The following is a 23,473-nucleotide window of genomic DNA, read 5'->3' as shown; positions in this document are numbered from 1 at the left end:
TTTAAGTACACGGTTTATCTGAAGCAATAAAAATGCAAATACGTTTGTTTCACGACGGTTTTATATCTGTTACAGATTCATGTGTTACATAAACAACCATACAAGTATCCACGTGAGATCGGTGCTCGCTTAAAGATTGGATATGTCTCGTCAGATTTTGGAAATCATCCTACTAGTCATCTTATGCAATCAATCCCAGGACTGCACGAGAGACAGAATGTTGAAATCTTTTGCTACGCCCTCAGTGCGGATGACGGAACCACATTCCGAGCAAAGATTGCCAGAGAAGCTGAACACTTCGTAGATCTATCACAGATTCCGTGCAATGGGAAAGCAGCTGATCGTATTAACGCGGATGGAATTCATATTTTAGTAAATATGAATGGATACACGAAAGGAGCGAGAAATGAAATATTCGCTCTGAGACCAGCACCTGTTCAGGTGATGTGGCTTGGATATCCAGGAACATCAGGAGCTAGTTTCATGGATTATTTAATTACGGATGAAGTTACATCACCATTGGAACTTGCTAATCAATACAGCGAAAAACTTGCTTACATGCCACACACGTATTTTATTGGAGATCATAAGTAAGTCTACAAGATATGCGGTTGCATATAGTATTTTCTCTATAATTGATTGCCACTATGTTTGTCATAATTGATCAGTCGTCATCCCTACTATTGAGTGAATTCTCCTCAAGAAATTATAGTATTCCCTTTGACATACAGCGGAGTTCGACAGCTGAGTAATGTAACTTAATCAAATTCAATTCCAGTTCTATAAAACAATACTAATTATTCAATGATGAAACGTTCTTATCTCTAATTTGCTTTTAATTAAAATTTTACTAACGTATTTATGAGAGTTTTCTGATTAAAATAAGACCAAACACGATATAGTTCAAATCATATTTACATGTATATATAATAGAAAGAAAATAAGTTAATGTTAGTAAATAAGTAAATATATTTCAAATTATTTCGTGCTTAGTTTTGTTTTAATCAGGGAAGCCTCACAATTACATTGGTTAAAGCTTTATTCAATAAGGATTGAAAATAAAAAAGTTCCGTTGTTATTGCTACGTTACGATTGTCTAACCAATACGTTTTTCTTTTATCAAATCCACTCGCGGACTTCTTCCTCTTTCATTCGCCCTTTTTTTATAAGTTGAGTAAAACGGAGGATCGTATCTGTTACATTCAATCAACTCCTATACATGAAAATTCATCTGAGGACAGCCGAGTAGTCCCGACTTTCGATCAATTATGGAGAAAATACGTACTATACATGAAATTTAATTAACATTTTTTTCTATCTTATATATTTTCTTCTCCAGGCAAATGTTCCCACATTTAAAGGAACGTCTCATCTTAACGGACAAATTGAATATGAAGGGCAAGGTAGCAGATAACGTAGCTGTAATAAATGCCACCGATCTTTCTCCAATGATTGAAAATACATGTGTCAAAGAAATTCGCGAAGTAGTTGTACCGGATGCTGAAAATAAACCAGTAGAAATTTCGCTGAAAGTTGCAGAACTACCAACCACTACTCCAATCGAAACTATGATTGCTTCTGGACAATGCCAAATGTCCGTAAATGGTGTTGTAGTTCAAAATGGTATGGCCACTACACAAGTGAACAATAAAACAGCTACGGGTGAAGAAGTGCCTCAAAATATTATGATCACAACGAGGCAACAGTATGGTTTACCAGAAGATGCAGTCGTTTATTGCAATTTCAATCAGTTGTATAAAATTGATCCGCTCACGCTTCATATGTGGGCACATGTAAGTTCATTCATTTTTTCGTAACGAACTTATTTTATTAAAATTATTACGTATTTTATATTTATAAACCGATACTAAATTTCAGATCCTAAAACATGTGCCAAACTCTGTATTGTGGCTGCTACGCTTTCCGGCCGTTGGTGAACCAAACTTACAAGCAACAGCTCAACAGTTAGGCTTAGCTCCCGGTAGAATTCTGTTTAGTAATGTTGCTGCGAAGGAAGAGCACGTTAGACGAGGGCAGTTAGCCGATGTATGCTTGGACACACCACTTTGCAATGGTCACACTACTAGCATGGATGTTTTATGGACCGGAACTCCGGTGGTTACACTACCAGGTGAAACGTTAGCGTCTCGCGTTGCTGCTAGTCAGTTGAATACTTTGGGATGCCCTGAATTGATTGCACGAACACGACAAGAATACCAGGATATTGCTATTCGTTTGGGTACTGACAGGGAATAGTAAGTAAATCGTTTTCTTCTATCCCTTGTTTTCAGTTTTTATTATCATTAGTTTTGACGTGAATTAACCAACTGTTTCTTTTTAAGCTTGAAAGCAACGCGAGCCAAAGTATGGAAAGCAAGATCTGAAAGTCCTTTATTCAATTGCAAGCTATATGCAGTAGGCATGGAAATGCTGTACAAAAAGATGTGGGAACGTTTCGCGAGAGGCGAAAAACCTGATCATGTGTCAGCAGTAGACAAAACTGAGATGCAAAAATTACTAGCAACTGCATCTTAAGAATAGTTCTCGAATGTTTTTATCTATACAACTTCAATTCCACATCTGTTTTTCTCTCCCCCCTTTTTCGAAAACGTAGCATTTGAAATAGATGGTCGATAATCTATTTCACAAAAATATAATTTTCATATAAATTCCGTTTATTCTGGTATTTACTGTTTTGTATGATAAATTATCGAGCTTAGATTACACAGGATAACGTTATGCGCGTACGTTCAATTAAACATTTGATGTCCCAGAGAAAGAAAAAAATTGTGGATTGTATCATACGAGTCATAAAAAATAATTATGTTATGCCATCGTATCTTTCACCTTATTTATATATATAATACAATTCTCATAGTCAGGTGTTTATACCTTTCGTTCATCTTTGTGGTAATATCGTATGTAGCCTGAATTGGAGTGGGATTATGTACAAGACTAATTTCTTTTTTTTTTTCATTGTATAAAGTACACAATTGTATGTATACTGATGAACGTTTGTATTATTAACGTGAAATATGCAGTTGGTATTAGTATTTTTATTCGATTTCCTTTATTTGGAAGGTTTCTGACGCGTGGATTGTTGACAATGTTAAGAGGATATGAAGATGTTCCCTTGATTATTTTTTATGCTATTGTAGTAATATTCGTCGTTTACTTCGAATATGATTGGCTCGTAAAAGAAGATTGAAACACAAAAAAAAAAGGTTCAGGAGCGGATTACTTACACCAATCTGTTATTGCTAGAAATCGCTGATAGCAAAGAGTGCAAGTTGTATTATATACAATTGGTTAATGAGATAGACGTGTAAATATGAAAAAGGTAATTGTTAGTTATTGCTTTAGTTTGATAGTGCGTAAGTTAAGATTAAAGAAATGTGTGAGGTAGCGAAAGACGTTGACTGTAGCAAACTTTGAGATGTACGCCTATAGAATAAACAAAAAATGATTAAAAATATAATTCGAAGGAAAGTGGCTGTTACGTTGTGAGTGTGTTCTGATGAATATGCGATTAGTAAGATTGATTTTTTCTTTGTGAAATTCTTTACTCAGTCTTTTGATATACCAGTTTCACATAGAAAAATACAGGTAATGCTTGAACGAAGAACTTGCTTGAATTTCTTATCTTTATTCAAAACATGATTATTCTATGCAATTTATAATAAAACGAGAAAGAAGGTGCATTTTTAAGTTGAAATAAATTTTGTTTAAAACTCGAGAAGTTAAGATAAGTAGGAAGAACAGCTTGTAACGTCTCGTTGAATTTATTGTATGTATGACCTCATCCGCCCACTATGTGTATTATCAACATTGCACATTCTCGATAATGAATAATTGTCCCCATTACGCACAATTTACATCGAACATACAGATGTAAAAGTAACCATTAAAAATCTCTGTTTCTTAATTACTATTCCGGATGTAGCTCGAACAAATACATCGCACAAGAACTAGCAGCTGTAGAGTGAAACGTAAAATTCAAATATCAAACTTTCATTTCTATAGACGGTAGTAACATATTTGTGTAGATTTACATTAATTCAACATTTGAAGAACATTGAAATAAATTTACCAAAGTCAATAAATTATTAAATTATCTCATTATTGAATTCATAGTTGAAATAATTTAACTATCACTTTGAAATTGTACGACTACACGTACACTTACATACCATTGATTATATAATTACGTATTTAATTTAGAACGATTGCAAACTCATAGGAAAATTGATTTCTTTATTATTTTTTGTAACAAATTGTTTTCGGATTCGTCTTTATATCGTAACTCATGACGCACTATTTTGACGGTTTTATCATAATTCTTAAAAATATGGTTATTTTGCATTCAAATGGATGCAAATGATGGTACATTATAAACACTCCGTGACGAATACGTAAAAGGTACATTGTGAATGTACGTATATAATGTACCAAATAATCATCTTCATGTAAAGGTACGGCATATTCAAAGTAGCAGTAACAAAATTTTTACATTATTCTCCAATCATACATTTATTAACACGCTAAAATTATAAATTACCCGACTTTCAAGAAACTATACGGTAAATGGCGAAGATGCCTGTTATAGGTAACGAGTATATTACTGATTGTAACGAATAATTAACTTTAATAAACTGTATATCATCTTGGCAAGGAAAAGAGAGAGCGCAAGAGAAAGAGGCAGTATTTTAGAGTTAAATTATTTTTTTAAACTAATAGTCGAATATTACAATCTAAAAATTAGGTTATATTGGCAGCCGCGGAGTTAGAAAAAGAACTTGTCGAAAAAGGAGCAGAGAGAAGTTAAAAGAGAAAGATGACATCATTTTACTCGCGTTTAATTGTCGTTTCTACGCAAGGTAGAGCAATATCTCTCATAATGATAGAGCACGACGTCGTGGCTCTTGACGCAGTATCGATTGCTCATGACGGTTCCACCACCATGGAAGGGTGAAACTGGGTCGAAAGCATCCTTCCCAACAGTAATACTTCCCTCTGCGTATTCTACTCCGTCCTGCTCGCTCTAAAAAGAGCACCGAAGCTCCATCTCCAGTCGTCACTTGCCATTAATAATAACCATCATTTAAATGCCAACTAATCTTCGCTTCAACGCATTTAAGACGATTCATTAAAAAATTTACCGGTGGCTTATGATCCTCCAATCCGATAATCTTATTATCTCATTTCTTACAAGAACCCCTATTCCTTTATGTTATCTTTTTTACTTTTTGTAACGTTAAAGTTCTTTTAAATTATGGTTGAATAGACATAACCTATCTCTTGGGTTACGACGTACAAATTCGTATACTTTTATTTATCTGGACGATTAAAGCACTGAAAATTGATTTACCAAAAGTTTAGGAAACTTAGGGATTTCGTAAAAGAAACAAATTGCTCGATAACTGATAGACACCGATCTTAGAGACCATATAAAATAAATATGTCCGTTTTAGTCACGTCTTTCTTAAAGCTCTTTCATTGTAAGAAAAAAACGAAAGAAAGGAAAAGTTCTGTGAAACCACTTAAATCGAGTCATTAACTTTTATTGGTTTCCCGTGGCTGTTGAATCGCTCGAAGAAACCCCGTTCTGCTTCTCGAGCTAGATTTCGCGAGACGTTTTTCTATCTACATGTATACATATGTAGTTACATACATAGATCACAAAGTTAGCAACGCTAAAAAATTGTGTAAATAGTATAAGAATTCGCATTTAATTTAGTCGTAGTATCACTAAGCTATCGATCCATCTAAACGAATTATTCTACGTTTTCGATAACATCGTACTCGATTCAGTTTGGAGTTTTTAAGTACGAGACTTTATCGTTCGCCTGATTCGTCGGTAGGAAATTTTCGAAGACGAAATTGAAAATAAGATTGATTCGACAAAGCGAATTCGGGTTTCTAGGATGAAAATTGAGTAACGTTCGCAACATGTAAACTCGGTGTGAAAAAATTGTTGGAAATCTTGCGAGAGGGAGACTCGAAAGACCATCGCCACTCCGGTTAGGGTGATTCGCGTTTCAGTTTGCGCTCCGAGCTTCGAAGCAGGGAGGGATCCTTGACATAAATAATCAGTAGTAGAGCACCGCGGTACTGCCCTGTAACCATGGTAACAGCATCGATCGAGGCCTACTACAAAGTCGAAACCAGCTACCCTTCTCGTGCCATGCGTTTCTTTCTGTTTCCCTTCGTTTCCTTTCCTTTTCTTTACGCCCGCGTTTTTCCTCTCCCCCTTCCTTCACCCTTCGACTTCCGCCTCCCTCGCGCTCGCTTTCATTCCACTTTGTCGTCGTCCCAGCCCTTCTTCCCGCAATTTTTTTTCTCCCATTTTCTCCCTCTCACTGCATTTCCTCCAATTTCCCTGTGCTCTACTTTCCCAGACTTCTTCGACCTAACCTCTTTACGCTCATGCTCATCTTACTCGACGAGTGTTCTGTATTTTCTTCTGCTTTTTAACTACAATCTTTTTTTTCGAAAAGACTGTTCGATGATTGACCATCTTGTTTATATCAGAACGAATCGTATTTGCAGATATACGTATATTTTTACAACGTACTTGTACGTACATACAAAAATATAGGGCGCGTCCTTAGCAAAGCCTGGTTTCAACATTGGTTCCCTCGATTGTGGATTAAGAAATAAGTCGTGCACGTTCGACAAAGCAAACTGCTATCGAAGCATTGAAAAAAAGTCGCTTAGTTTTTGCTTTTGCTTGCGCGCAGCACGATTTTGCAACTTTATACGAAAAGTGTCGTATATGCATACCGTTGATTGCACACTGTTTTCTTTCACACTCGCGCTCTGTTATCTTTCCACCAACGCAACGCGACCACCCTGTCTTTTCTTTTCACCTCATCGTTACGAAAGATAGTCGAGCTCGTTCGATCGACGTATACGCGAGGAAGAGAGACGGTTATTGAGGCTTTTGCAAGCGACCTACGAACTCTCCTCTTCGTTATAAATGATAGTTCAGCTTTCTTATTTCGACGAATTAAATATGCGACACGCTGCTTGGGACAGAAATGATTAAATATATACCTATCGATTACAAATGGGAAATACCCTTAACTTCGGTAACATTGTACCAAGGTAGAGATAGCAAAGAACAATACGGAAACCACGTAACCGACGCGATAATTCGGTTGGTTAATGCGTTTCCATCAAAGCATTGTCATCTAGAACGTGTTTAGGTCAGTACGGTTGCCGTTCATTCGTTGAACGAAACCTTCGTTTCCTCGGAGTTACACGAAACTGCTTTTAGACATAACGAGGCGCATCGGTGCACTCGTGACCCTGATTGACGAAAGCGTTCCCAGAACGCCAACGGGCCACCGATGCCGTCGCTTTTATCTATTTTTATCTATCGCGGTACTTCTCGGAACTTCGCATCCGATGCTCTACGGAGAAAACCTAGTCGCGACCGCGAATATCTTACAAGTCAGGTTGGAAGATTGCGAAACGCACGCGACAATCGGAAAACTCGAAAGAGATCGCCTATGGAGGATTCCCAAGCGATACGCTCCTTATCGAATTGATGATATACGCATTCAGCCGATTCATGGTTTCCTCGATAAATTTACCGGCGGGCTATTCATTCCCGATACCATGGACCAGATAAAACTGTCTGGAACGATAAATTACGTTATTTCAGGTACGTTAATGGTTACGGTTACCGTTGTCAGAAAGTTGCTTTCGGTTTGATCTAAGACTTGATCGAGGATAGCGGAACGTCACGTTTAATTTTTAACTTGCTTTCTAATTCGTACGCGTTTCGCATCGAAACGAAAACCGAGCAATACCGTTTATCCAATAGCTATTGTTCGTGCAGCTATCGCAGACGATAGAATTCACGGTATATACGAATTAAAAATCGATTCACGTTGTCTCGAAAGTGTCGAACGGCGCGCGAGGAAAAAGATAAAACGTGTGTAAAATAGAAGGTAACGCTGCTCGATCAAGGGAACACGAAAATCCTGATAGGACGGGCAATAGTAACGGTACCAGGTGGCACGAACAACGGCGAGCTGCCGAGACGTGGGAAAAAAATCGGAAAAAACGATTCGACACGATCCGCGAGTCGGCGTTCGTGCACGGAACTCGCGACGAAGCCGCTCGCGGCGCGTTTCAAGGCTGAACCGTCTCTTCTCTGCACTCTACCTACACTCTACGTTCTACGTTCTACACTCTTTTCGTCCTCGCCAAAGACGAAGCATCTTCTCCTTTCCCCTAACCTCGCGCGCTCGCCATCTCTCTCTCCTTCTTCCTCTCTCTGGATCTATCGGTACGTCCGCACGTCCGTTCGTCTTGCTCGGTTCGTTTCCTCTGTGCCGTTCGTTTCTCCTCGTTCCTCTTCGTCCACGTTCGTGCACGTTCGACCATGTTCGTCCGTGTTCGTGAGTCGCGCCACGACAGTACTATCCTATCGCATGACTCTGCAGCGTTACGCAACTAACAGAAGGCTAGATAGGCGACGCAAGCCGCGGGGGTTGGTTGCCGTAGAGCTGGAAGAGCGCGCATGATCGCCCTACAACAGTGGTACTCACCGAGCTATGCTCACTCTTTCGCTGCCATGCCGATCAAATTCTCGAAAGTTTGCTCGTGCCACGGTCAAAGGGATTCTTCGAATATCGTTTCTCCTCCGTGTGTACATCGCACGAACGAACGATCATGGAATGTGCACGCAATATGCGTTAACCGCAGTTGGTAACAGTTGGTTTTTCCACTTGGAAATCGGTGTCGTTCGAGACAACGAACGCGCGCGTCTTTCTCGCTGAATCTTGGATATTTCCACTTGCTCGACCAATTGCTTTCCGTAACGACGCCGTCTCCCTCAGTCGGTTCTTCCTACGAAACCAATGACTTTCCGATGTGCATACTTGAATTTTAAATTACGTATATACTTCAAAGGACGGTCGTTAGTCGAACGAATATTCAAAATGTTATACTTAATTATTTATTCGGTACGTTTACCGTCTAATTTCGAATACGAAGACAATGGAAATCGCACACCGTGAAAGTCTTTGCATTCCGCTTCCATGAACGTCAAATCGTATTTTAGTATCAACGAGTCTTTCATTTCCCAGAAAACGCTGACTCTTATTGTTACTAACGCGACGGATTAAGACGTAGAGTAGCAACGGATAATTTTCGCGGTGAGTACCACTGTGTTACGCTACCTTCAGAGGCGGGTGTATACACGCGTATTCAATATACATACATACATATATTCCCATTGAATACGGCGCACGTAGTCGTGTCGCATCTATTTGGAATCGTATTAATTTATGATCACAAAATCAGCAAACGTAATTGTAAGCGTGGTCTCGTCGTTCCAATGTATGTATTTACGCACGAACTCGTATCTATTTAATGCGTATGTAGGTATGTGCTTGTAGTAGGTATGTAGTAAGTATGTACTTGCATCATGACTGCAGCGCTATGTCAGGACATCTTTGTGCGAACAATTCGACTATTTTTCTGTCCAGGGTCACCTGTCTTTTTCAACAGCGAACAATTTCTTCTGTCGATGATTTGTTCCTTGGTTTCGAGATTATTTATTACCCATACGTACACCGAGACAAGTAACAAATATAGTAAATTAGAATGTTTATTACTAAAGGGCAGGAAGATCGAATGGAAAATTTTTTATAGCAGAAACCGGTGGTGATCTTGATCTTATGTTCTTCGCGTATCCTGTTACAACGCGATAAGAATCTTTTTTGCTTATCGTGCTCGAAGTAAGGTAGTGGCTTAAGCAAGTTCTAATCGGACGAACGATTCAAAAACAAACCAGCAACTCAGCACAGTGAAATTTATCTGATAAAATTATATACTTGGATTTATTTAGCGACAATATACCTATACAAGTAAGTAATATTTCATCGTTATTTTCGATTCATCGCACGGGAAGTTCGTTCGAACACACGTATACTTACCTATATGCCAGACGCAGCATTTTGAGAATCGCTTCTCCGATCACGACGTAAAAACAGCTCGAGCGTTCAGCGGCGTTAAAAGAACGAAATATCGCTAAGTCTATCTTGCGATTACGTAAGAATCGCCAGAGAGTACCGCCTGTGTATATTTACGCGAGTGTATATGTGTGTACGCATTCACGTCCAGGCAGAGAATTAGTCCGAAAAGGTCCGACGTGGCCGGAGCAAAATCGTACAAAAATCTTACCACGTCTCGGTCGTTGAAATATCTTCGTTGCGAAAACATACTCACCGTAGATATGCTCATCGCCACTCCGCCGCAATTCCTACCTTTAAAAACCAAATGAACGACGTGCGTCGTATTTTTGAAACATTTAGAATTCCAAATATTGAAATTGAAAATTAAAAAACCTAAGCGCCACGTCATTCCGCTAACGCATAATACGAGTTCCTAACGTACGTGTATCATATTTGTTTACTGTAAGAAAACAAAATATCCTTATCGATAAGTATAGATCCTCAAGAGTAATCATTGTTTAACGAGTTTTCACCAAGGACGAATACTCCTCCAACGCGAAGATTCCTCTCAGACACGCCGAATAGTATGCAAAACCAAAGACCAGACCTCCTCGCGTGAAGCGACGAAATGCCGACGCATACACGGTATTTAAGAGACGGCTAGAATCAGGCGTGTTTCAAGAAATAAGCGTTTTTAGCGGAAGTGCCACGGTAATGGGGAGCCAGGGTTAACGAAGTCGATGCGCGTTTAATATCGGCTAGGAAGTTGGTCGAAGGACGGAGGAAGAAAAACCGAAAGGTGGAATAATTACGACGAATAGGCAGCGAGAGAAATTCGTTCCCATCGATGCTCGTTAAAAGAGAGACCGAGCTGTGTTGCTCGAAGGCCGCTGCTGCCCTCTAAAATTAACGATGATCCACCGGTGCGCGAATTCACTAGGGCGAAAGTCCGCTTCCTCTGAAAGGGTCCGCGCTTCCGTGTAGCGGCAGATTCGCAGCTTAGAACGTTCGTTACGAACGCTCGCGGGTCGGCCTATCCCTGCACCTGTCATTCTCTCGGAGAACACGCGAATGTTTTCACAGTCGATGACGTAATGCATCGTTTTTACCTTGCAAACGCGTGCCTTTACGAAAACTGTCAGGTATATAGGTTAGGAAACTCGAAACTAACGACACGTCTTTCAACTCGATTCGATGTGTTTCATCTTGCAGAAGGTAGAAATCGTTGTTCCTTTTTTTGCTACGAGATTCTATCGAGACCGAAGACACTGGTCTTAGCAACAGAACGCAGAGAACAATCGAGGATGAGGAAAATAAATGTTTCCAGCAATTCCTGCGAGGAAAATCTCGGAAGTACGAGTAAGCCGTAATTACACCGGATCGCAATAACGATAGGAGGTTTCCTACGCTACGATTTCAAGTCCCGTGTCAAGGGAGTCTGAAAGTGTTTTCGACGCAACAACGTAATCGCCCAATTTCTCGCAGGTGTTTTGTCGTGATTCAGATATTAATTCTCGAAGCGAATCTCAAACCTAACCCCAACCTAACCCTAATCTCCACAGACAGTATCGTTTTAGGCGTTCTGAGACGAAGTTTCCTTTAAACTGTGTAGAGATACGCACACGCAGGAGAAACGAAAGAAGAAGCAGAAGAAGAAGAAAGAGTTTCGATGACAGGCACCAACCGTCGTGGCATCGTTGAACGAAAGAATATTCTAGCTAGATCGGTGTACCATTTATGATTGGTGAGGCACGGTGATAAGGGTGAGATAAAATAGCGGGCGGTCGATCGGTGAAAAGAAAGGAGCGAGCAGTAGGCCAGCAGACTCGCGACGATTAGGCTTGCGCGGTATGACGGCCGAGTCGTTCGACCTAGTTCGTAAAATAACGCGACGGAGGCGTACTTACCGAAATGTAGGACAACGGTATTCACGCGCAGGAAGCGGCGCAATTATGGATACGCGAGAGAACGCGAGCGGTCGCGCACGCGTGATTCTAACCTCCACAATTGCGCCTCCTGATGCGACGCGACGGCACTCTCGTTATGGAAAAATACGGCTGCAACGCTGCTCTAGCCACAACGGACACCCAACAGGTCTATCCGCATGCTCTGAAATTTTCATGGCTCGATCGGCCAGATGAATGTGTCTGTTCGTCTTCGAAACGATCTTCGGGACGCTTGGCGATCTCTTCTTCTTTTATTACTCGCGTTTCCGTGCATCGAGATGCTCGTTCGTTTCGTATTTTGTATATACGTTACGTGCATTATGTGAGGGTCAAAGGTAAAGAAATACGCGTGGAAGGAAGAATTTGGCCTCGAAATTACAGAGCACGGCAGATGGGAACATTGAGAGGAGGAGGAGGAGGAAAAAGGTAGTGGAGAAAACGCCGCGGCTAGCGAGAAGCGAGGAACGCGACCCTAATATTTAGCTCTGCGGAGATGAACGTTAAAGTTGATCCAGTAAATTTACGCGTCCGTTTCATAGATGCACTGGCCCAGTTTGCAGCGGCTATGAAAGCAAGGGATATTGCGAAGGGGGTTGGAGAGAGGGCGTGATATCTGTGTCACGGCACAAGCGCCGTACTCCGGCCGAGTACGATTCATAGCGATGTTGTTGGCCTGCTTAGGAACCGCGCGGCCATCGGCGGAATGCTCTACCATCGACGATACGCGTCGTTCGTCTCGATATTGCTGTTCCTGCCTCGATTCTTCCGGATTGAGCGTTTCTTTCGCAAGATTAATCGAGTCGAAGAACGAAAGGAGGAAGTTCTCGGCCTTGACAGTACACGATGAATCGCCCTAGGTTTGCCTCATCGTTCACGCCGCTGATCAATAAATAACTAGACATCGTTACGTTTCATCGTTGGTAGACCTGCTAATCAACCGGATTGCCTACCGACGCGTAGTCGATGAACAAATTCGAGCTTTCCCTTCGAAATAGATCTGTCAAGTCGATTCGAATTTTCGAAGTTAAATCGATCGCCTGGAATATCACAGATGGTACAGCAAAACGATTCTCTTCGATCTTTCGGAAGAGCGTCTAACCTCGTTGAGAAAGAATTCGGTCGATGGATCTCTGGAAATCTGTTTCTCTGTGTCGATTCATCTGTTCGACCCTGCCACGATAACTCGCTCTCTAGTGGAGCGCTTACGTAAGAAAGCCGTACCTACCTTCCAACCCACCTCCTGGCTATTCAAGGGATCAAGGCAAACCGGTAGGCCGGCAGCCTAGCAGGCAAGCAGCCAGGCAGGCCAGGAGAATCGAGCAACCAGAGAGCAGCTAGAGAGGAGGCTGGCTGGCAAGCAGGCAAACTAAGATGCAGGTAGGTAAGTAAGTAAGTAGGTAGGTGGGCACATGCGAGCGCGCGTGCGCGTCCACATACCCTTTGATAAACCTGCCAAATGGATAGACTCTGCAACAACGGAAATACCTCTGTCCCTCCTCCGACACTAGCGCGCCCTCTCCTTTACTATCTTTTACGTTTCCTGCTCCACCTCCTTTCGCTCGATTCAAGACTATATTATACTCGTGCGTCGTCGATCCCAAAACGGTCGGTTATTTCGTTAGTTACATCGATCAGCGAATGACTTTTCTTTTCTTTTCTTTTCAGAAAATCTTAGAAAACAGCGTTCAAGTATCCTTGAAATTTCTGCTTACCGACGATGAAGCAGCGCCGCTCGTTAGTCCAGCGCTATTTTTCCTTTCTTCCTCTTCCAACTCCTCGGTTCTTAAAAATTCTATCTCACACACACGATAATCGCGCCATTATAGCACGCATTACGTAACCCGCCTCGGTTTCCGAGGATAACGAGCAATCCCGGCGAGGGAAGCCAGAGATATAATTGAAAGACAGGTGAAGACGCACAGCTCGTAGGGGTACTAATGAGGGATATCTCGGCAGTGTCGCTCGGGGGAAGTTGTTTGCGAAATAAATGACGCGGGTACTATCGTACTTGGAAAATATCGCGCGTGAATATTCGCCACGTACCATGGGAGCAATATCGAAAAAAACTCGGACGATATAGAAAAAGGAGAAGAGAAACGAATGTATCATCTACGTCGAATGTACAGGTGCAACTTGCACGTGTGGAAATGCACTTGCTATTAAACACGGTTGTAACCTGTTACTTACGCGAGGCAGAAACAGTAATATCTTTTGCCGTTCATTAAAAAAAAAGGACACCGGTTGGTTGCAGTTGAATGAATGAATCCATACATATTATTTATCGTTCGATTCGTAGTGCGTATACCGGATAGCGCTGTAAGCCAGTTAACATGTCGTGATGGTAGATGGAGGGACTGTTTATCGGGAAACATTTTAGTGGCTATAGCGAGTAAATTGTGCCGTTGTTCCGCGAAATCAAGTTGCTCGACATTTATTGTCTCATTTTCGCGGAACGAGCAACCTAGTAGAGGAAATAACGTTGTCTAAGACGTATCTGCGAGAAATTCCTCGTATGATGTTTAGAGAGATAGTCGCCGTGAAATTTTACAAGGCTACGTTCCACTAGATCGCGTGAGCATTATTCGTTCGACCATCGATTACGCGAGCGTTGCATCTTTCCGTTTGGCGCCACTATCTTCGTACTCGGACTTGGCGATACACTTTGCCAATTACTTATCTTTCGAGATTAGCGAGCGTAAATCCTGTTCTCTTTTGTCAGAGTGGAGAACTTGGTACATACAGACACACTCACGTTTGCCGCTGTAGTGGAGTTTGCAGAGCGTATCAGAATGTACAGAGGCGGCAAGTTTACACGTACGAGAACGAGAACTCCGGCGGTAGAACGTCGACCAGTAATTAGGCCAGTGAAACAGGTCGATCGATTTTGTCCCGAAAAAGCTCACGCTCCAAAAACCTATTTAGTTCTAGACAAGAGAAGGGGGAGGAGGGGCTCGCGATACGTCTCGGTGACTCAGCCCGCCTCTCTGCGCACACGTATTTCTTTCGATAACCAGTCGTGTTCCTTTGAATTCCGTAATTATTCGTTACGCGTAACACACGTATCTGTTTGACCGTTGAGTTCCTTCAACGGCTGCCATGTCCCATATTTGTAACAGGATCTCGTGAAAAGAAAGGCGAGAGATCGATACCGCTGATAAACGTCTTCTTCCATATCTAATAAATATAACGAACGTCGGACATCACAGGCTACGTATTCCAAACGAAAGTAACATCAAAGAAAGATATGAAATCGCGAACGCTTCGAATTGAAAACTTGGAAACGAAGTCTAAACGGAAAGAAGAATTTCGTAGACCTAGCGAAGATGGATAGAAGGTGGTACTTTCCATCGTTTCGCGAGAATAACGTGTCACGTAACGGAAAACGAGGAAGGCCGATTAAGAAAGACTACACCAAGACGCTAACGAGCGGCGTGATTGCGCAATTTCCGGGAAGAAACAATCGCAGCGAGGGAGCTACGATTTTTCTTCAAGGAGCAGAATGGCATTCGTCCTTGAAGCGCCCTTGATACTGGCTGTGGAAGCTAAATCGGCCGATGGAAAGCCGTCGGGTTTGGCGAGTGTAGGGCGTGGTCTAGCGAGGCACCCGGTGACCTCCTAGCCAGCTAGGCGGCCATCTTTGAGCATCGAGTCGTCCGGGCGTGCTGCGAGGGTGAAAGTTGGGGTGGGTTTTCGGTGAGGATAGAAGCACGAACAGGCTGCTTCGTAAAATCCTCTCTCCACTGCGTGGCCTCGCTCCGTCAAAGGAGACGCCCTCTCCCACGCCTCGCAATACTTCCTTCTCTTTGCTCTCTTCTCCCTCGTTCTTTCTCTCCCCACCGGAAGTTCTCGCTTTCGTTTTCCTTTTCCTCCGTTGCTTCGTTTCGCGCCGCTTCGATCACTCATCTCGTCTCCTCAAATGCTTTTGCCTCTGCGTAGATACCATTTTCATTGTACGACTATTGTTTTGAGGAACGTTTCATCGGTTCAAACAATTAGAAGATGGTGCCGATTTTTCAACCTTCCGAGGAAACATCTTTGCCGATACACCATCCGGTTTATCGTACTTTTCACTTTATCAAAGTGAAGATCTCTGTTTCAGCTGTTTTCAACATATTTTCTCGAGTTTACGAAGATACGAAGTTGGGGATAAATCGAATCGAGATTTATATGTTTCTATACGATTGGATCCCGTACTCGCAGAGGCGGCATCGAAAAATAATTTACCCGTCGACGTAGAATTGTCGCTTCTATAGGTGTCGCATCGTACACAGTCGCAGCTTGACGATAAAGCCAGGATCTAGTCCCAGGAAAACGCAAGGGGACAGCAGGAAAGGACTTTATTTCTGCCGAGTTCGAGAGACAAGCTATATATCGCGATATATCGACGATATTTAAAATTTAGCTGACCGATGAAAAATGTATGAACTTCGGTACGGACAATCGTAAAGTTACACGGTCGATACACGGTCACGAGGATAAATGTAATCGTCCGGATAAAACGTTACGAGCCTAGCAACCTTTGATGTAGCGATACGTGTTTCGTTTGACGTTCGTAAATATCGTGACGCTAAAAGGTAAGACATTTTTCCTTCGCTTCTCCCTTTTTCTTCCTCATTTCTGTTCGCGACGTAGGTAGAAAAAGTTTCGCGGCTACGATGACGCCCAATGAACGGAAAACGCAGACGTTCGTCGAGTGTCTCAAAACAGGATACGAATCCCGATGGCGTGTCAACGGTTTGATATACTTGTGGTTATACAACGCGTTATCGAATTTCCGACGATAGCCATACTCTTCTTATTTTTCTGTTTCTCTTTCTCCTCGGGCCATCCTTTCTTCTTCTTTTTTTTTTTTTTTCTTGCCACTGCCGTTCTATGCATTGTCGGTATTCTACTGACGCACTTCCGGAAAAGTTCCTGCAACGTAAATTCCGATGAACCGTACTGCGAAAGCTCGATGCACGGCGAACCTCAGCGCACGTAGAAGCATGGAAATGTATACTGACATTCCTCGATGAGTAAAATACGAGGAAACCGATTTCTTCGATAGAAACGTTATCGAAATGCAAAATCCAACGATAGGCGGACGATAGCAGAAAGAACTGTAGAAAAATCGCATGTAACGCGTCACGTTTACCTTATGATTCTTTATGCGCTCGATCATTGTTCCAGTGTCGTAGAAACTTAGCCTGCTTTTCTCGATGGTTGCTTACTTGTAGAAGAAGCATCTCCCAGTTTTGAGCGACTATATCTCGTTACGACACTTTTAGAAAGCACACTTTTGTGAACGAGGCTGGTTAGGTCGGTCTTTCTTGCGTAACGCCAATTTTACGGATGCGTGCACGATCATTAAAATTCAAGTTCGCTCCGTGTAACGCTCGTTTCAGGTAATCAAAATAGAAATTTCGCGTGGGCTTAATCGCCTCGGATAATCCCACAGCGACAGCTTATACAAACTTCGAAGTAGCGATGGTTCGAATTTAACTCTCGACTTAGCCGTTTTAAAATTATGCGCGTGATTCGAGTCAAAAGGAACTTGGACGTGTAACTTTCTATTTCTGGGCATGTCTTTAGTTTTCGTAACGAGACAACGTCCAAATCGTTAAAAATCACAGTGACGAGACGTGCAAACGGATTGGAAACGACGATTTGGTAACGGAAGATGCGGTAGTCGATTTTCGTGCAACTTTATGAAGCGGTAGTTTGTGTAGCGTATTGTAAAGGATCCGAAGCTTTCTGTTCTTTTTCGCTTGTTCAAGGCCTGGTTGCCTGGTCTACCCCACCGCTGAATTCTCATACTTATATCACATCACGGTTTCGTTCTCCTCTCCCCCCTCTGTAAGTTTTCTACGTAGAAAGACCTCGGTCGTTCTCTCTTCGCTGTTCTTCCATTCTCCGTTCCTCCCACTTGCTCTTTAGCCGCCCAGGACTTCTGTGCGTCTAGCGTTGGTCGTTCGATTCTGCCTCTTAATTTCTCTAACAACTTGCATCTGATATCGTTCGTAAGATCGATCGAGAACTGTACAAATGTTCCCCTTTCTGCTTATATACGAACGAATAAACGTAATTTACCGTAAGAAACTACAATGAACGAGACGCGTTATATAATTTCTTTCCACGTGGTTTCAGCTCGATAGATTTATCACTTTCTACCAAGGTTGCGCACTACGTTTCTTCAAATTTACTACACGTCGCTGTTTGAACTAATCGAGAACTTGTACCGTTCCGCGTGGCGGAAAAAATTCGAAGCGTCTCGAGGCCATCGCTAGCCATGTCTTCCTTTTCATTCTCGACCCCCCTCCTGTCCGCCACGCAACACACTCTTCGTCTTTACCCGCTCTTCGTGATGATCCACGATCTTTACGGATGCCCCTTTCCCCGCCGTTCAACCGTTTCGCAATGATGTCATCCACAACATTGGCGCAGGCAACGAGAATTTTCAAACGACGGAAAGTAGAAAATGAAGTCTGACGCCTCGACGATGTCGCTATGGAACGAGTGCTTTTTATGTATATTCCACATATGTATATAGATAAACAGATGTGCGACTATCGTAAATGTTTCGCCTAAAAATTGTGGCAGTTAAAGCCAGTTGGCGTACATAGTGAGTAGCGTGGAATTTTCATCGCTGATGTTATAGAACGTGCGAAAGATGCAGCGAGGACGGAACTCGTATTTAGCGGATTAAGTCGAAACCCGAAGAAGACGAGCCAAGTCACTAGCCGGCATTGTTTCGGATTATGTATTTGATGCGCGTAAAGAGGTTTAATCCTTTACCGAAGCGGTTAACGAGATTACCAAGGCGAGGGTATAAACGTTCTAGAAATCTGTATAACCTTTTACCATGTTGATACGTGAATTACCTAAAAAAATGTTAGCCGCAGATTGAATTAGAGTGGTGTGGTCTTTTAAAAGAAGCAAATGAAGCTTTCTGATTATATATATATATATGTGTTTATTCTTAATATTGTTGCAGAAGATTCAAGTTTATAAAACTAACGCTTTATTACAAAAAACAACTGTTTTCTATCTTACATGCGCATGCATAGAACATCTTACTTTACATGTACGTATATATTTATCGTATTGCTTATAACAACAATCTGTATACGCCTACGGATATAAATATAAACAAGTAATTACATACACGTATATACAGTCGTATTACTTCCGGTGAAATCGCTATATTTAATAACAAGCGAATGATATTAGACAAATTCGGTACTTTGCCAACATCGAGATGCACTACGGGTTTGTGAATAAAAATAATCGTTATTAGATTGAAAATTGTAGAAATCAATAGAAATAGCAATAAATCGGGAAGTTCAACTATTCGAACGACTTTGATTGCAAGCGTGTTTCCTCGGACTCAGGTAGAACAGCACGCTATAGGCCATGGCGAAGCGGATTCGAGGCCAACGAGTAAAATTAGATAGCGCGTGAATGGAATTCGAGCCAATCGAGCAATCCCAAATGGAAATGGAAACGTTTCGGTTACTATACAAAAGATGGCCGAAATGCGGTGGCGTCTATAAAATGGCGGTTGTTGACCACCCGCCACTTGCGTTTTTGCATGGGTTTTAACCAATACTTACGGCTTAGGATCCTTCTTTCCCAAGGCCATTTTCCAGTTCCTTTTACGACCCTCCGAAGTCGACCAATGAAATTATGTACCTCCTTCCGCTACCATGTCCGAAACGAACCAATCATGCTCGAGTTATGCTAAAGTGGTAATAACCAAGTGATCGAACGAAAGCAAAAGTTTCTTTGAAAGTTTTGTAAAAGGAGGAAAGAAGGTTCAAGTGCAAACATTTAAAGATTTATAATGCACATTGTTCGGTAATAGCAATGATTCAATGTTGATGGTACTGAAAGAAGGAACAAATCTGGTAAATATTACGATATCGGTACAAAATACATATCGATACTACAATCTCGATAGCGGTACGTGTGTACAAAGTAGCACAAGGCAAGCCAGTCCCACTTCCCTTTCCTCCTAGCATGTACGTGCGCACACGGTATATCTCGTTCGTTCCATCATAGTCTCCTACCTGTTCATTCTTCCTAAGGAGTGGTAACTTTCCAAACTTTTCGCTTGTATATGCATACGCTTTTTACGTGAAAATCGTGACAAGATATGCGATAGTCCCCTTCTAACAACTCTGATCCGATAAAAACATCGTAAACACTTTTTTCTTTCACGATCTTCAAGAAAATAATACATTTTAAAATGTAACGAAACAAAGTGTTTGTTTATCTACGCAAAACAGTTAAACGTTCAAACTATTTTCTATGATTTTTCATACGAGAACTACACGTTGGAGATCTTTTTAAACAATTATTGCATCGTACCATTAAAAATATGCATCCAACGAATTTCTCAAAAATAAAAGAAATAATCGGTACGAGGAAGCAATAAACTTGTTCAACCTGCGAAGAAGCATCCATAAAGAGTTAAAAAAGGTACGCTCTTATCCACTTATTATGTATATGAAAAATGACAACGCAGAGCTTTGCGAAGAAAGAAAAAATGTAAGCCCATAATCACCATCAGCAATACGGTACGCGGTACGAGGCCGACGGTGTTTGCTAAGTTACGAAAGTAAGCGGTTTTAGAAAGTACAGAAGGCTCGAGGTGAACGGCGCTCTAACGGCAGGGATATTGCACAGCAATTACAAAGTGGCTTTGCAACGACGATCGAGACCACGTTACTCAGCTGCTACGTAAGACAATTCGACGAAGCAGGTGTACCCATTCGATTTACTACATATTCATCTAAATCCTACCGTTAAGAGAACGTGCGTGATTTTAAACGCTACAATATTTGAAAAAATTCCACCACGCTTCTACGTAAGGATGAACGCGATTTTACGAATGAAATTTTCCGGCCGACGGATGTGCACTGTACTTTACGCTTCAAACGAGCGGAAGACTAATTTGCGTACGCTCACGGCTGCGTTCGACTATACACGCAGCTGAAAAAAGACAGAACGATGGATAGGAACGACGATATGCTTGAAGAATGGTCAGTACTCGCACAGTGTTTTCCATGATCCCAGAGCCTTTTTAACAGAGTACATTACAGCTGGGGGAACACGGTTTTCACTGCTGAGCCCACGAAACCAATGAATAATCCCACGCACGTATGCAGAATCTTCGTCGTTTTCCTGCAGCATACCCTATCGTTTCCGAAATCTTAAAAAGTATATAAAGGTGCGAAAGGAGAAAGTAACGTGATATCTTCTTGTAAAAGTGGAGCGTGTTCGATTGACGTTGATAGAGATGTGTCGCGAGGTCGATAGGAGAGAGAAAAAGACTGACTATCGTAGCACAGAGAGCCAAGCCAGTTTCTCACCCCCACTGACCTAGCGACCGAGAAAAAGATCAAGGTGTTGTTGCGTCGGCAACGGGCGAACCATCGAGAGCAACGTCGAAAAAAAGTACTCCTTCTTGTCTACCCTGCACTCTCCAGACGTTATCTTCCACCAACTGCCGTAACAAACGTTAGATCACACACTGGCCCAGCGAGAGCAGAGCCACGGTTTGATCACGTGACGTTAGGTTGCGTCACAGTTGCCCCTCTCACCACTCAACCAACGAACCAACCGAACGACGAGACCGCCATCTTTACCCACTGATAGACCAGAGGAATACGGACACGAGCACCGTCGACGTATGAACGTTTCCTTTCTTTCTTTTTTGTCATATGCACGGAAGATAAGTTTCTGATCGTCAGATCAATATTCACCAAATCAGTAATATCTTCTCGCATCGTTCCATATTTTTATTTCTCCTCGGAGGCTCTCACGATTAAGTCCGCGAGAGATCTGTTGGACCCTCCATGTGCCGCGCTGGCATTTATTGGAGCTCACTGCACACGTCGTACGTAAGTGTGTATGTATGTATGTATGTATATACGTAGAACGATTGGACACGAACGGATCTAATCGGACAATCGCGCGTTCAAACGTTTTATACGGTAAATTATGTACGGCGTATTTGATTTTTTTAATACAAATACGAAAGTGAAAAACTGCAAATTGCGAGCAAAGAAATATAGAAATGCGGATTAAATAATGAATTAAATTATTAGTTGATAAATTTTTAAACAAAATATCCGGAAAACATTTGTCGAATACAAATGCGCATTACCACGATAATTGACCTTTAGAGATCGCGCGATCACTTATACAGACAAATAGTAAAAAAGATATAAAGTGGTGCACAGTGACGGTCCAAGGCAGTTACTTGGTTCCACAGTCGATCATTTGGAATTCGGTGCTCGTTTCCAGTTAGGCTCGGTCTCGGTGAAACGCCACGCACGCAATTTGCGGACCACGCCACGGCACAGCAAAAATCAAACGGATACGCGACACGAGTTCTATTATCACGACGATGCAGAACGCTTTATATTTCAAAGAACCAAGGCCGACAAAGTAGCACAGACCGCGGTTTGATCCGAACTGACGACGAGAAGCAAAGACGAAGGAACAATGCCGTGGTCGTTATCGATGGCAAACGTGGTAACACCACGATAGCGTCGAGTCTCTGGCAAATGACGAGAGGTCTCTATCTTCGAGTTCGGAAAACTGCCGGAGAGAAGATTCGAGCGTTAAACACGACCGACTCCGATGGCGAGCAGCGACGAACGAGGATGCGCTCGAGCGCGTAGCCTGTGCCGCACTCTCAGTTTATCCCCACTACCAACTATGATCGGCATCCGGTGGTAACTGAGGCGCGCATTCGCAAGCATTTCTGCTCGCTGATTGGTGCATAGCCGTTGCTACTTGGCCTGCTATTGGTCGATTGCACACCACGAATTCCCGCGGCGTTCACTATCCATGGGACACACAACACACACGTAGGAAGCACACGAGGCCACTCTCGATCTTACACGAATGATATTCAGCGAGGACACCGCGCACACGACTATCCACGTACACATACACAAACACACACAACTGTACATGTTTGTATATTGTACACACGTGCATGTATATTACTACTTGCGAGCTTTTGTACGCACACGTATAGACGGCACCGACGTATTTTTGCGTGCGCATGTATTGGAAGATTCCGCACGCCCGCGCTTCGCTACGGTCGTATGATGGTCGAACAGGAACTGGCTACAAGCCGCGCGGAAACGCGCTACTTATGCTGCCGATGGGAAGAAAACCGACGAATCAAGGCAGTCTTTATACCCGCCGCCTTTGGACTCCATGCTACAGGTCCAAAAGGCCATCGTTGTAGTATAAGCTTCTCAAACGTGAATACGGAGATGGACGTCAGCCAATCCCTTTTCCTGCTATGCGCAAAATCATGAAAAATATTTAGCCTAATAGCGTCTATGCGAATTTGTCTTTTTTTCCTTACCAGTGTTCGCTCGAGGATGTTCCAACAAAAGTAACCAGGTTACCGCGTTTTGCTATTACTACTTACGCTGAAAACACCGTCGAACCTTTGACCCATTTTTCTATCGATCTTCCATGTTTCGCATATAGGGCACACCGTAATGGCCTCCGATCATCAAAGATTCGTTCCTCCAGGTATTTCAACTC

The 23,473-nt window shown here is 42.3% G+C and overlaps 1 protein-coding gene and 1 long non-coding RNA gene across 7 annotated transcripts in view; one reads left to right on the top strand and one right to left on the bottom strand.

The window, feature by feature from the left end:
• LOC126869906 (UDP-N-acetylglucosamine--peptide N-acetylglucosaminyltransferase 110 kDa subunit) overlaps positions 1 to 3,059 on the top strand; it is a 14,331-nt gene extending 11,272 nt beyond the window's left edge. For all 4 annotated transcript variants that reach the window (XM_050627090.1, XM_050627080.1, XM_050627100.1 and 1 more), the window contains 4 exons: positions 76 to 590; positions 1,340 to 1,793; positions 1,879 to 2,255; positions 2,343 to 3,059. In XM_050627090.1, the coding sequence (XP_050483047.1) occupies positions 76 to 590; positions 1,340 to 1,793; positions 1,879 to 2,255; positions 2,343 to 2,535 (1,539 nt within the window). In that variant the 3' untranslated portion in view covers positions 2,536 to 3,059. The remainder of the gene's footprint in view (positions 1 to 75; positions 591 to 1,339; positions 1,794 to 1,878; positions 2,256 to 2,342) is intronic.
• LOC126870131 (uncharacterized) overlaps positions 2,960 to 23,473 on the bottom strand; it is a 41,512-nt gene continuing 20,998 nt past the window's right edge. The window contains exons 2-3 of one of the 3 annotated variants that reach the window (XR_007691134.1): positions 8,562 to 23,473; positions 2,960 to 8,437 (exon numbers count right to left, since the gene is read on the bottom strand). This is a non-coding gene — a long non-coding RNA (uncharacterized LOC126870131). The other 2 variants (XR_007691119.1, XR_007691127.1) reach the window with 2 other exon arrangements.

Source organism: Bombus huntii, chromosome 1 (genome assembly GCF_024542735.1).
Source record: "Bombus huntii isolate Logan2020A chromosome 1, iyBomHunt1.1, whole genome shotgun sequence".
Taxonomy (NCBI): domain Eukaryota; kingdom Metazoa; phylum Arthropoda; class Insecta; order Hymenoptera; family Apidae; genus Bombus; species Bombus huntii.
This window is presented reverse-complemented; position numbering and strand designations above follow the sequence as displayed.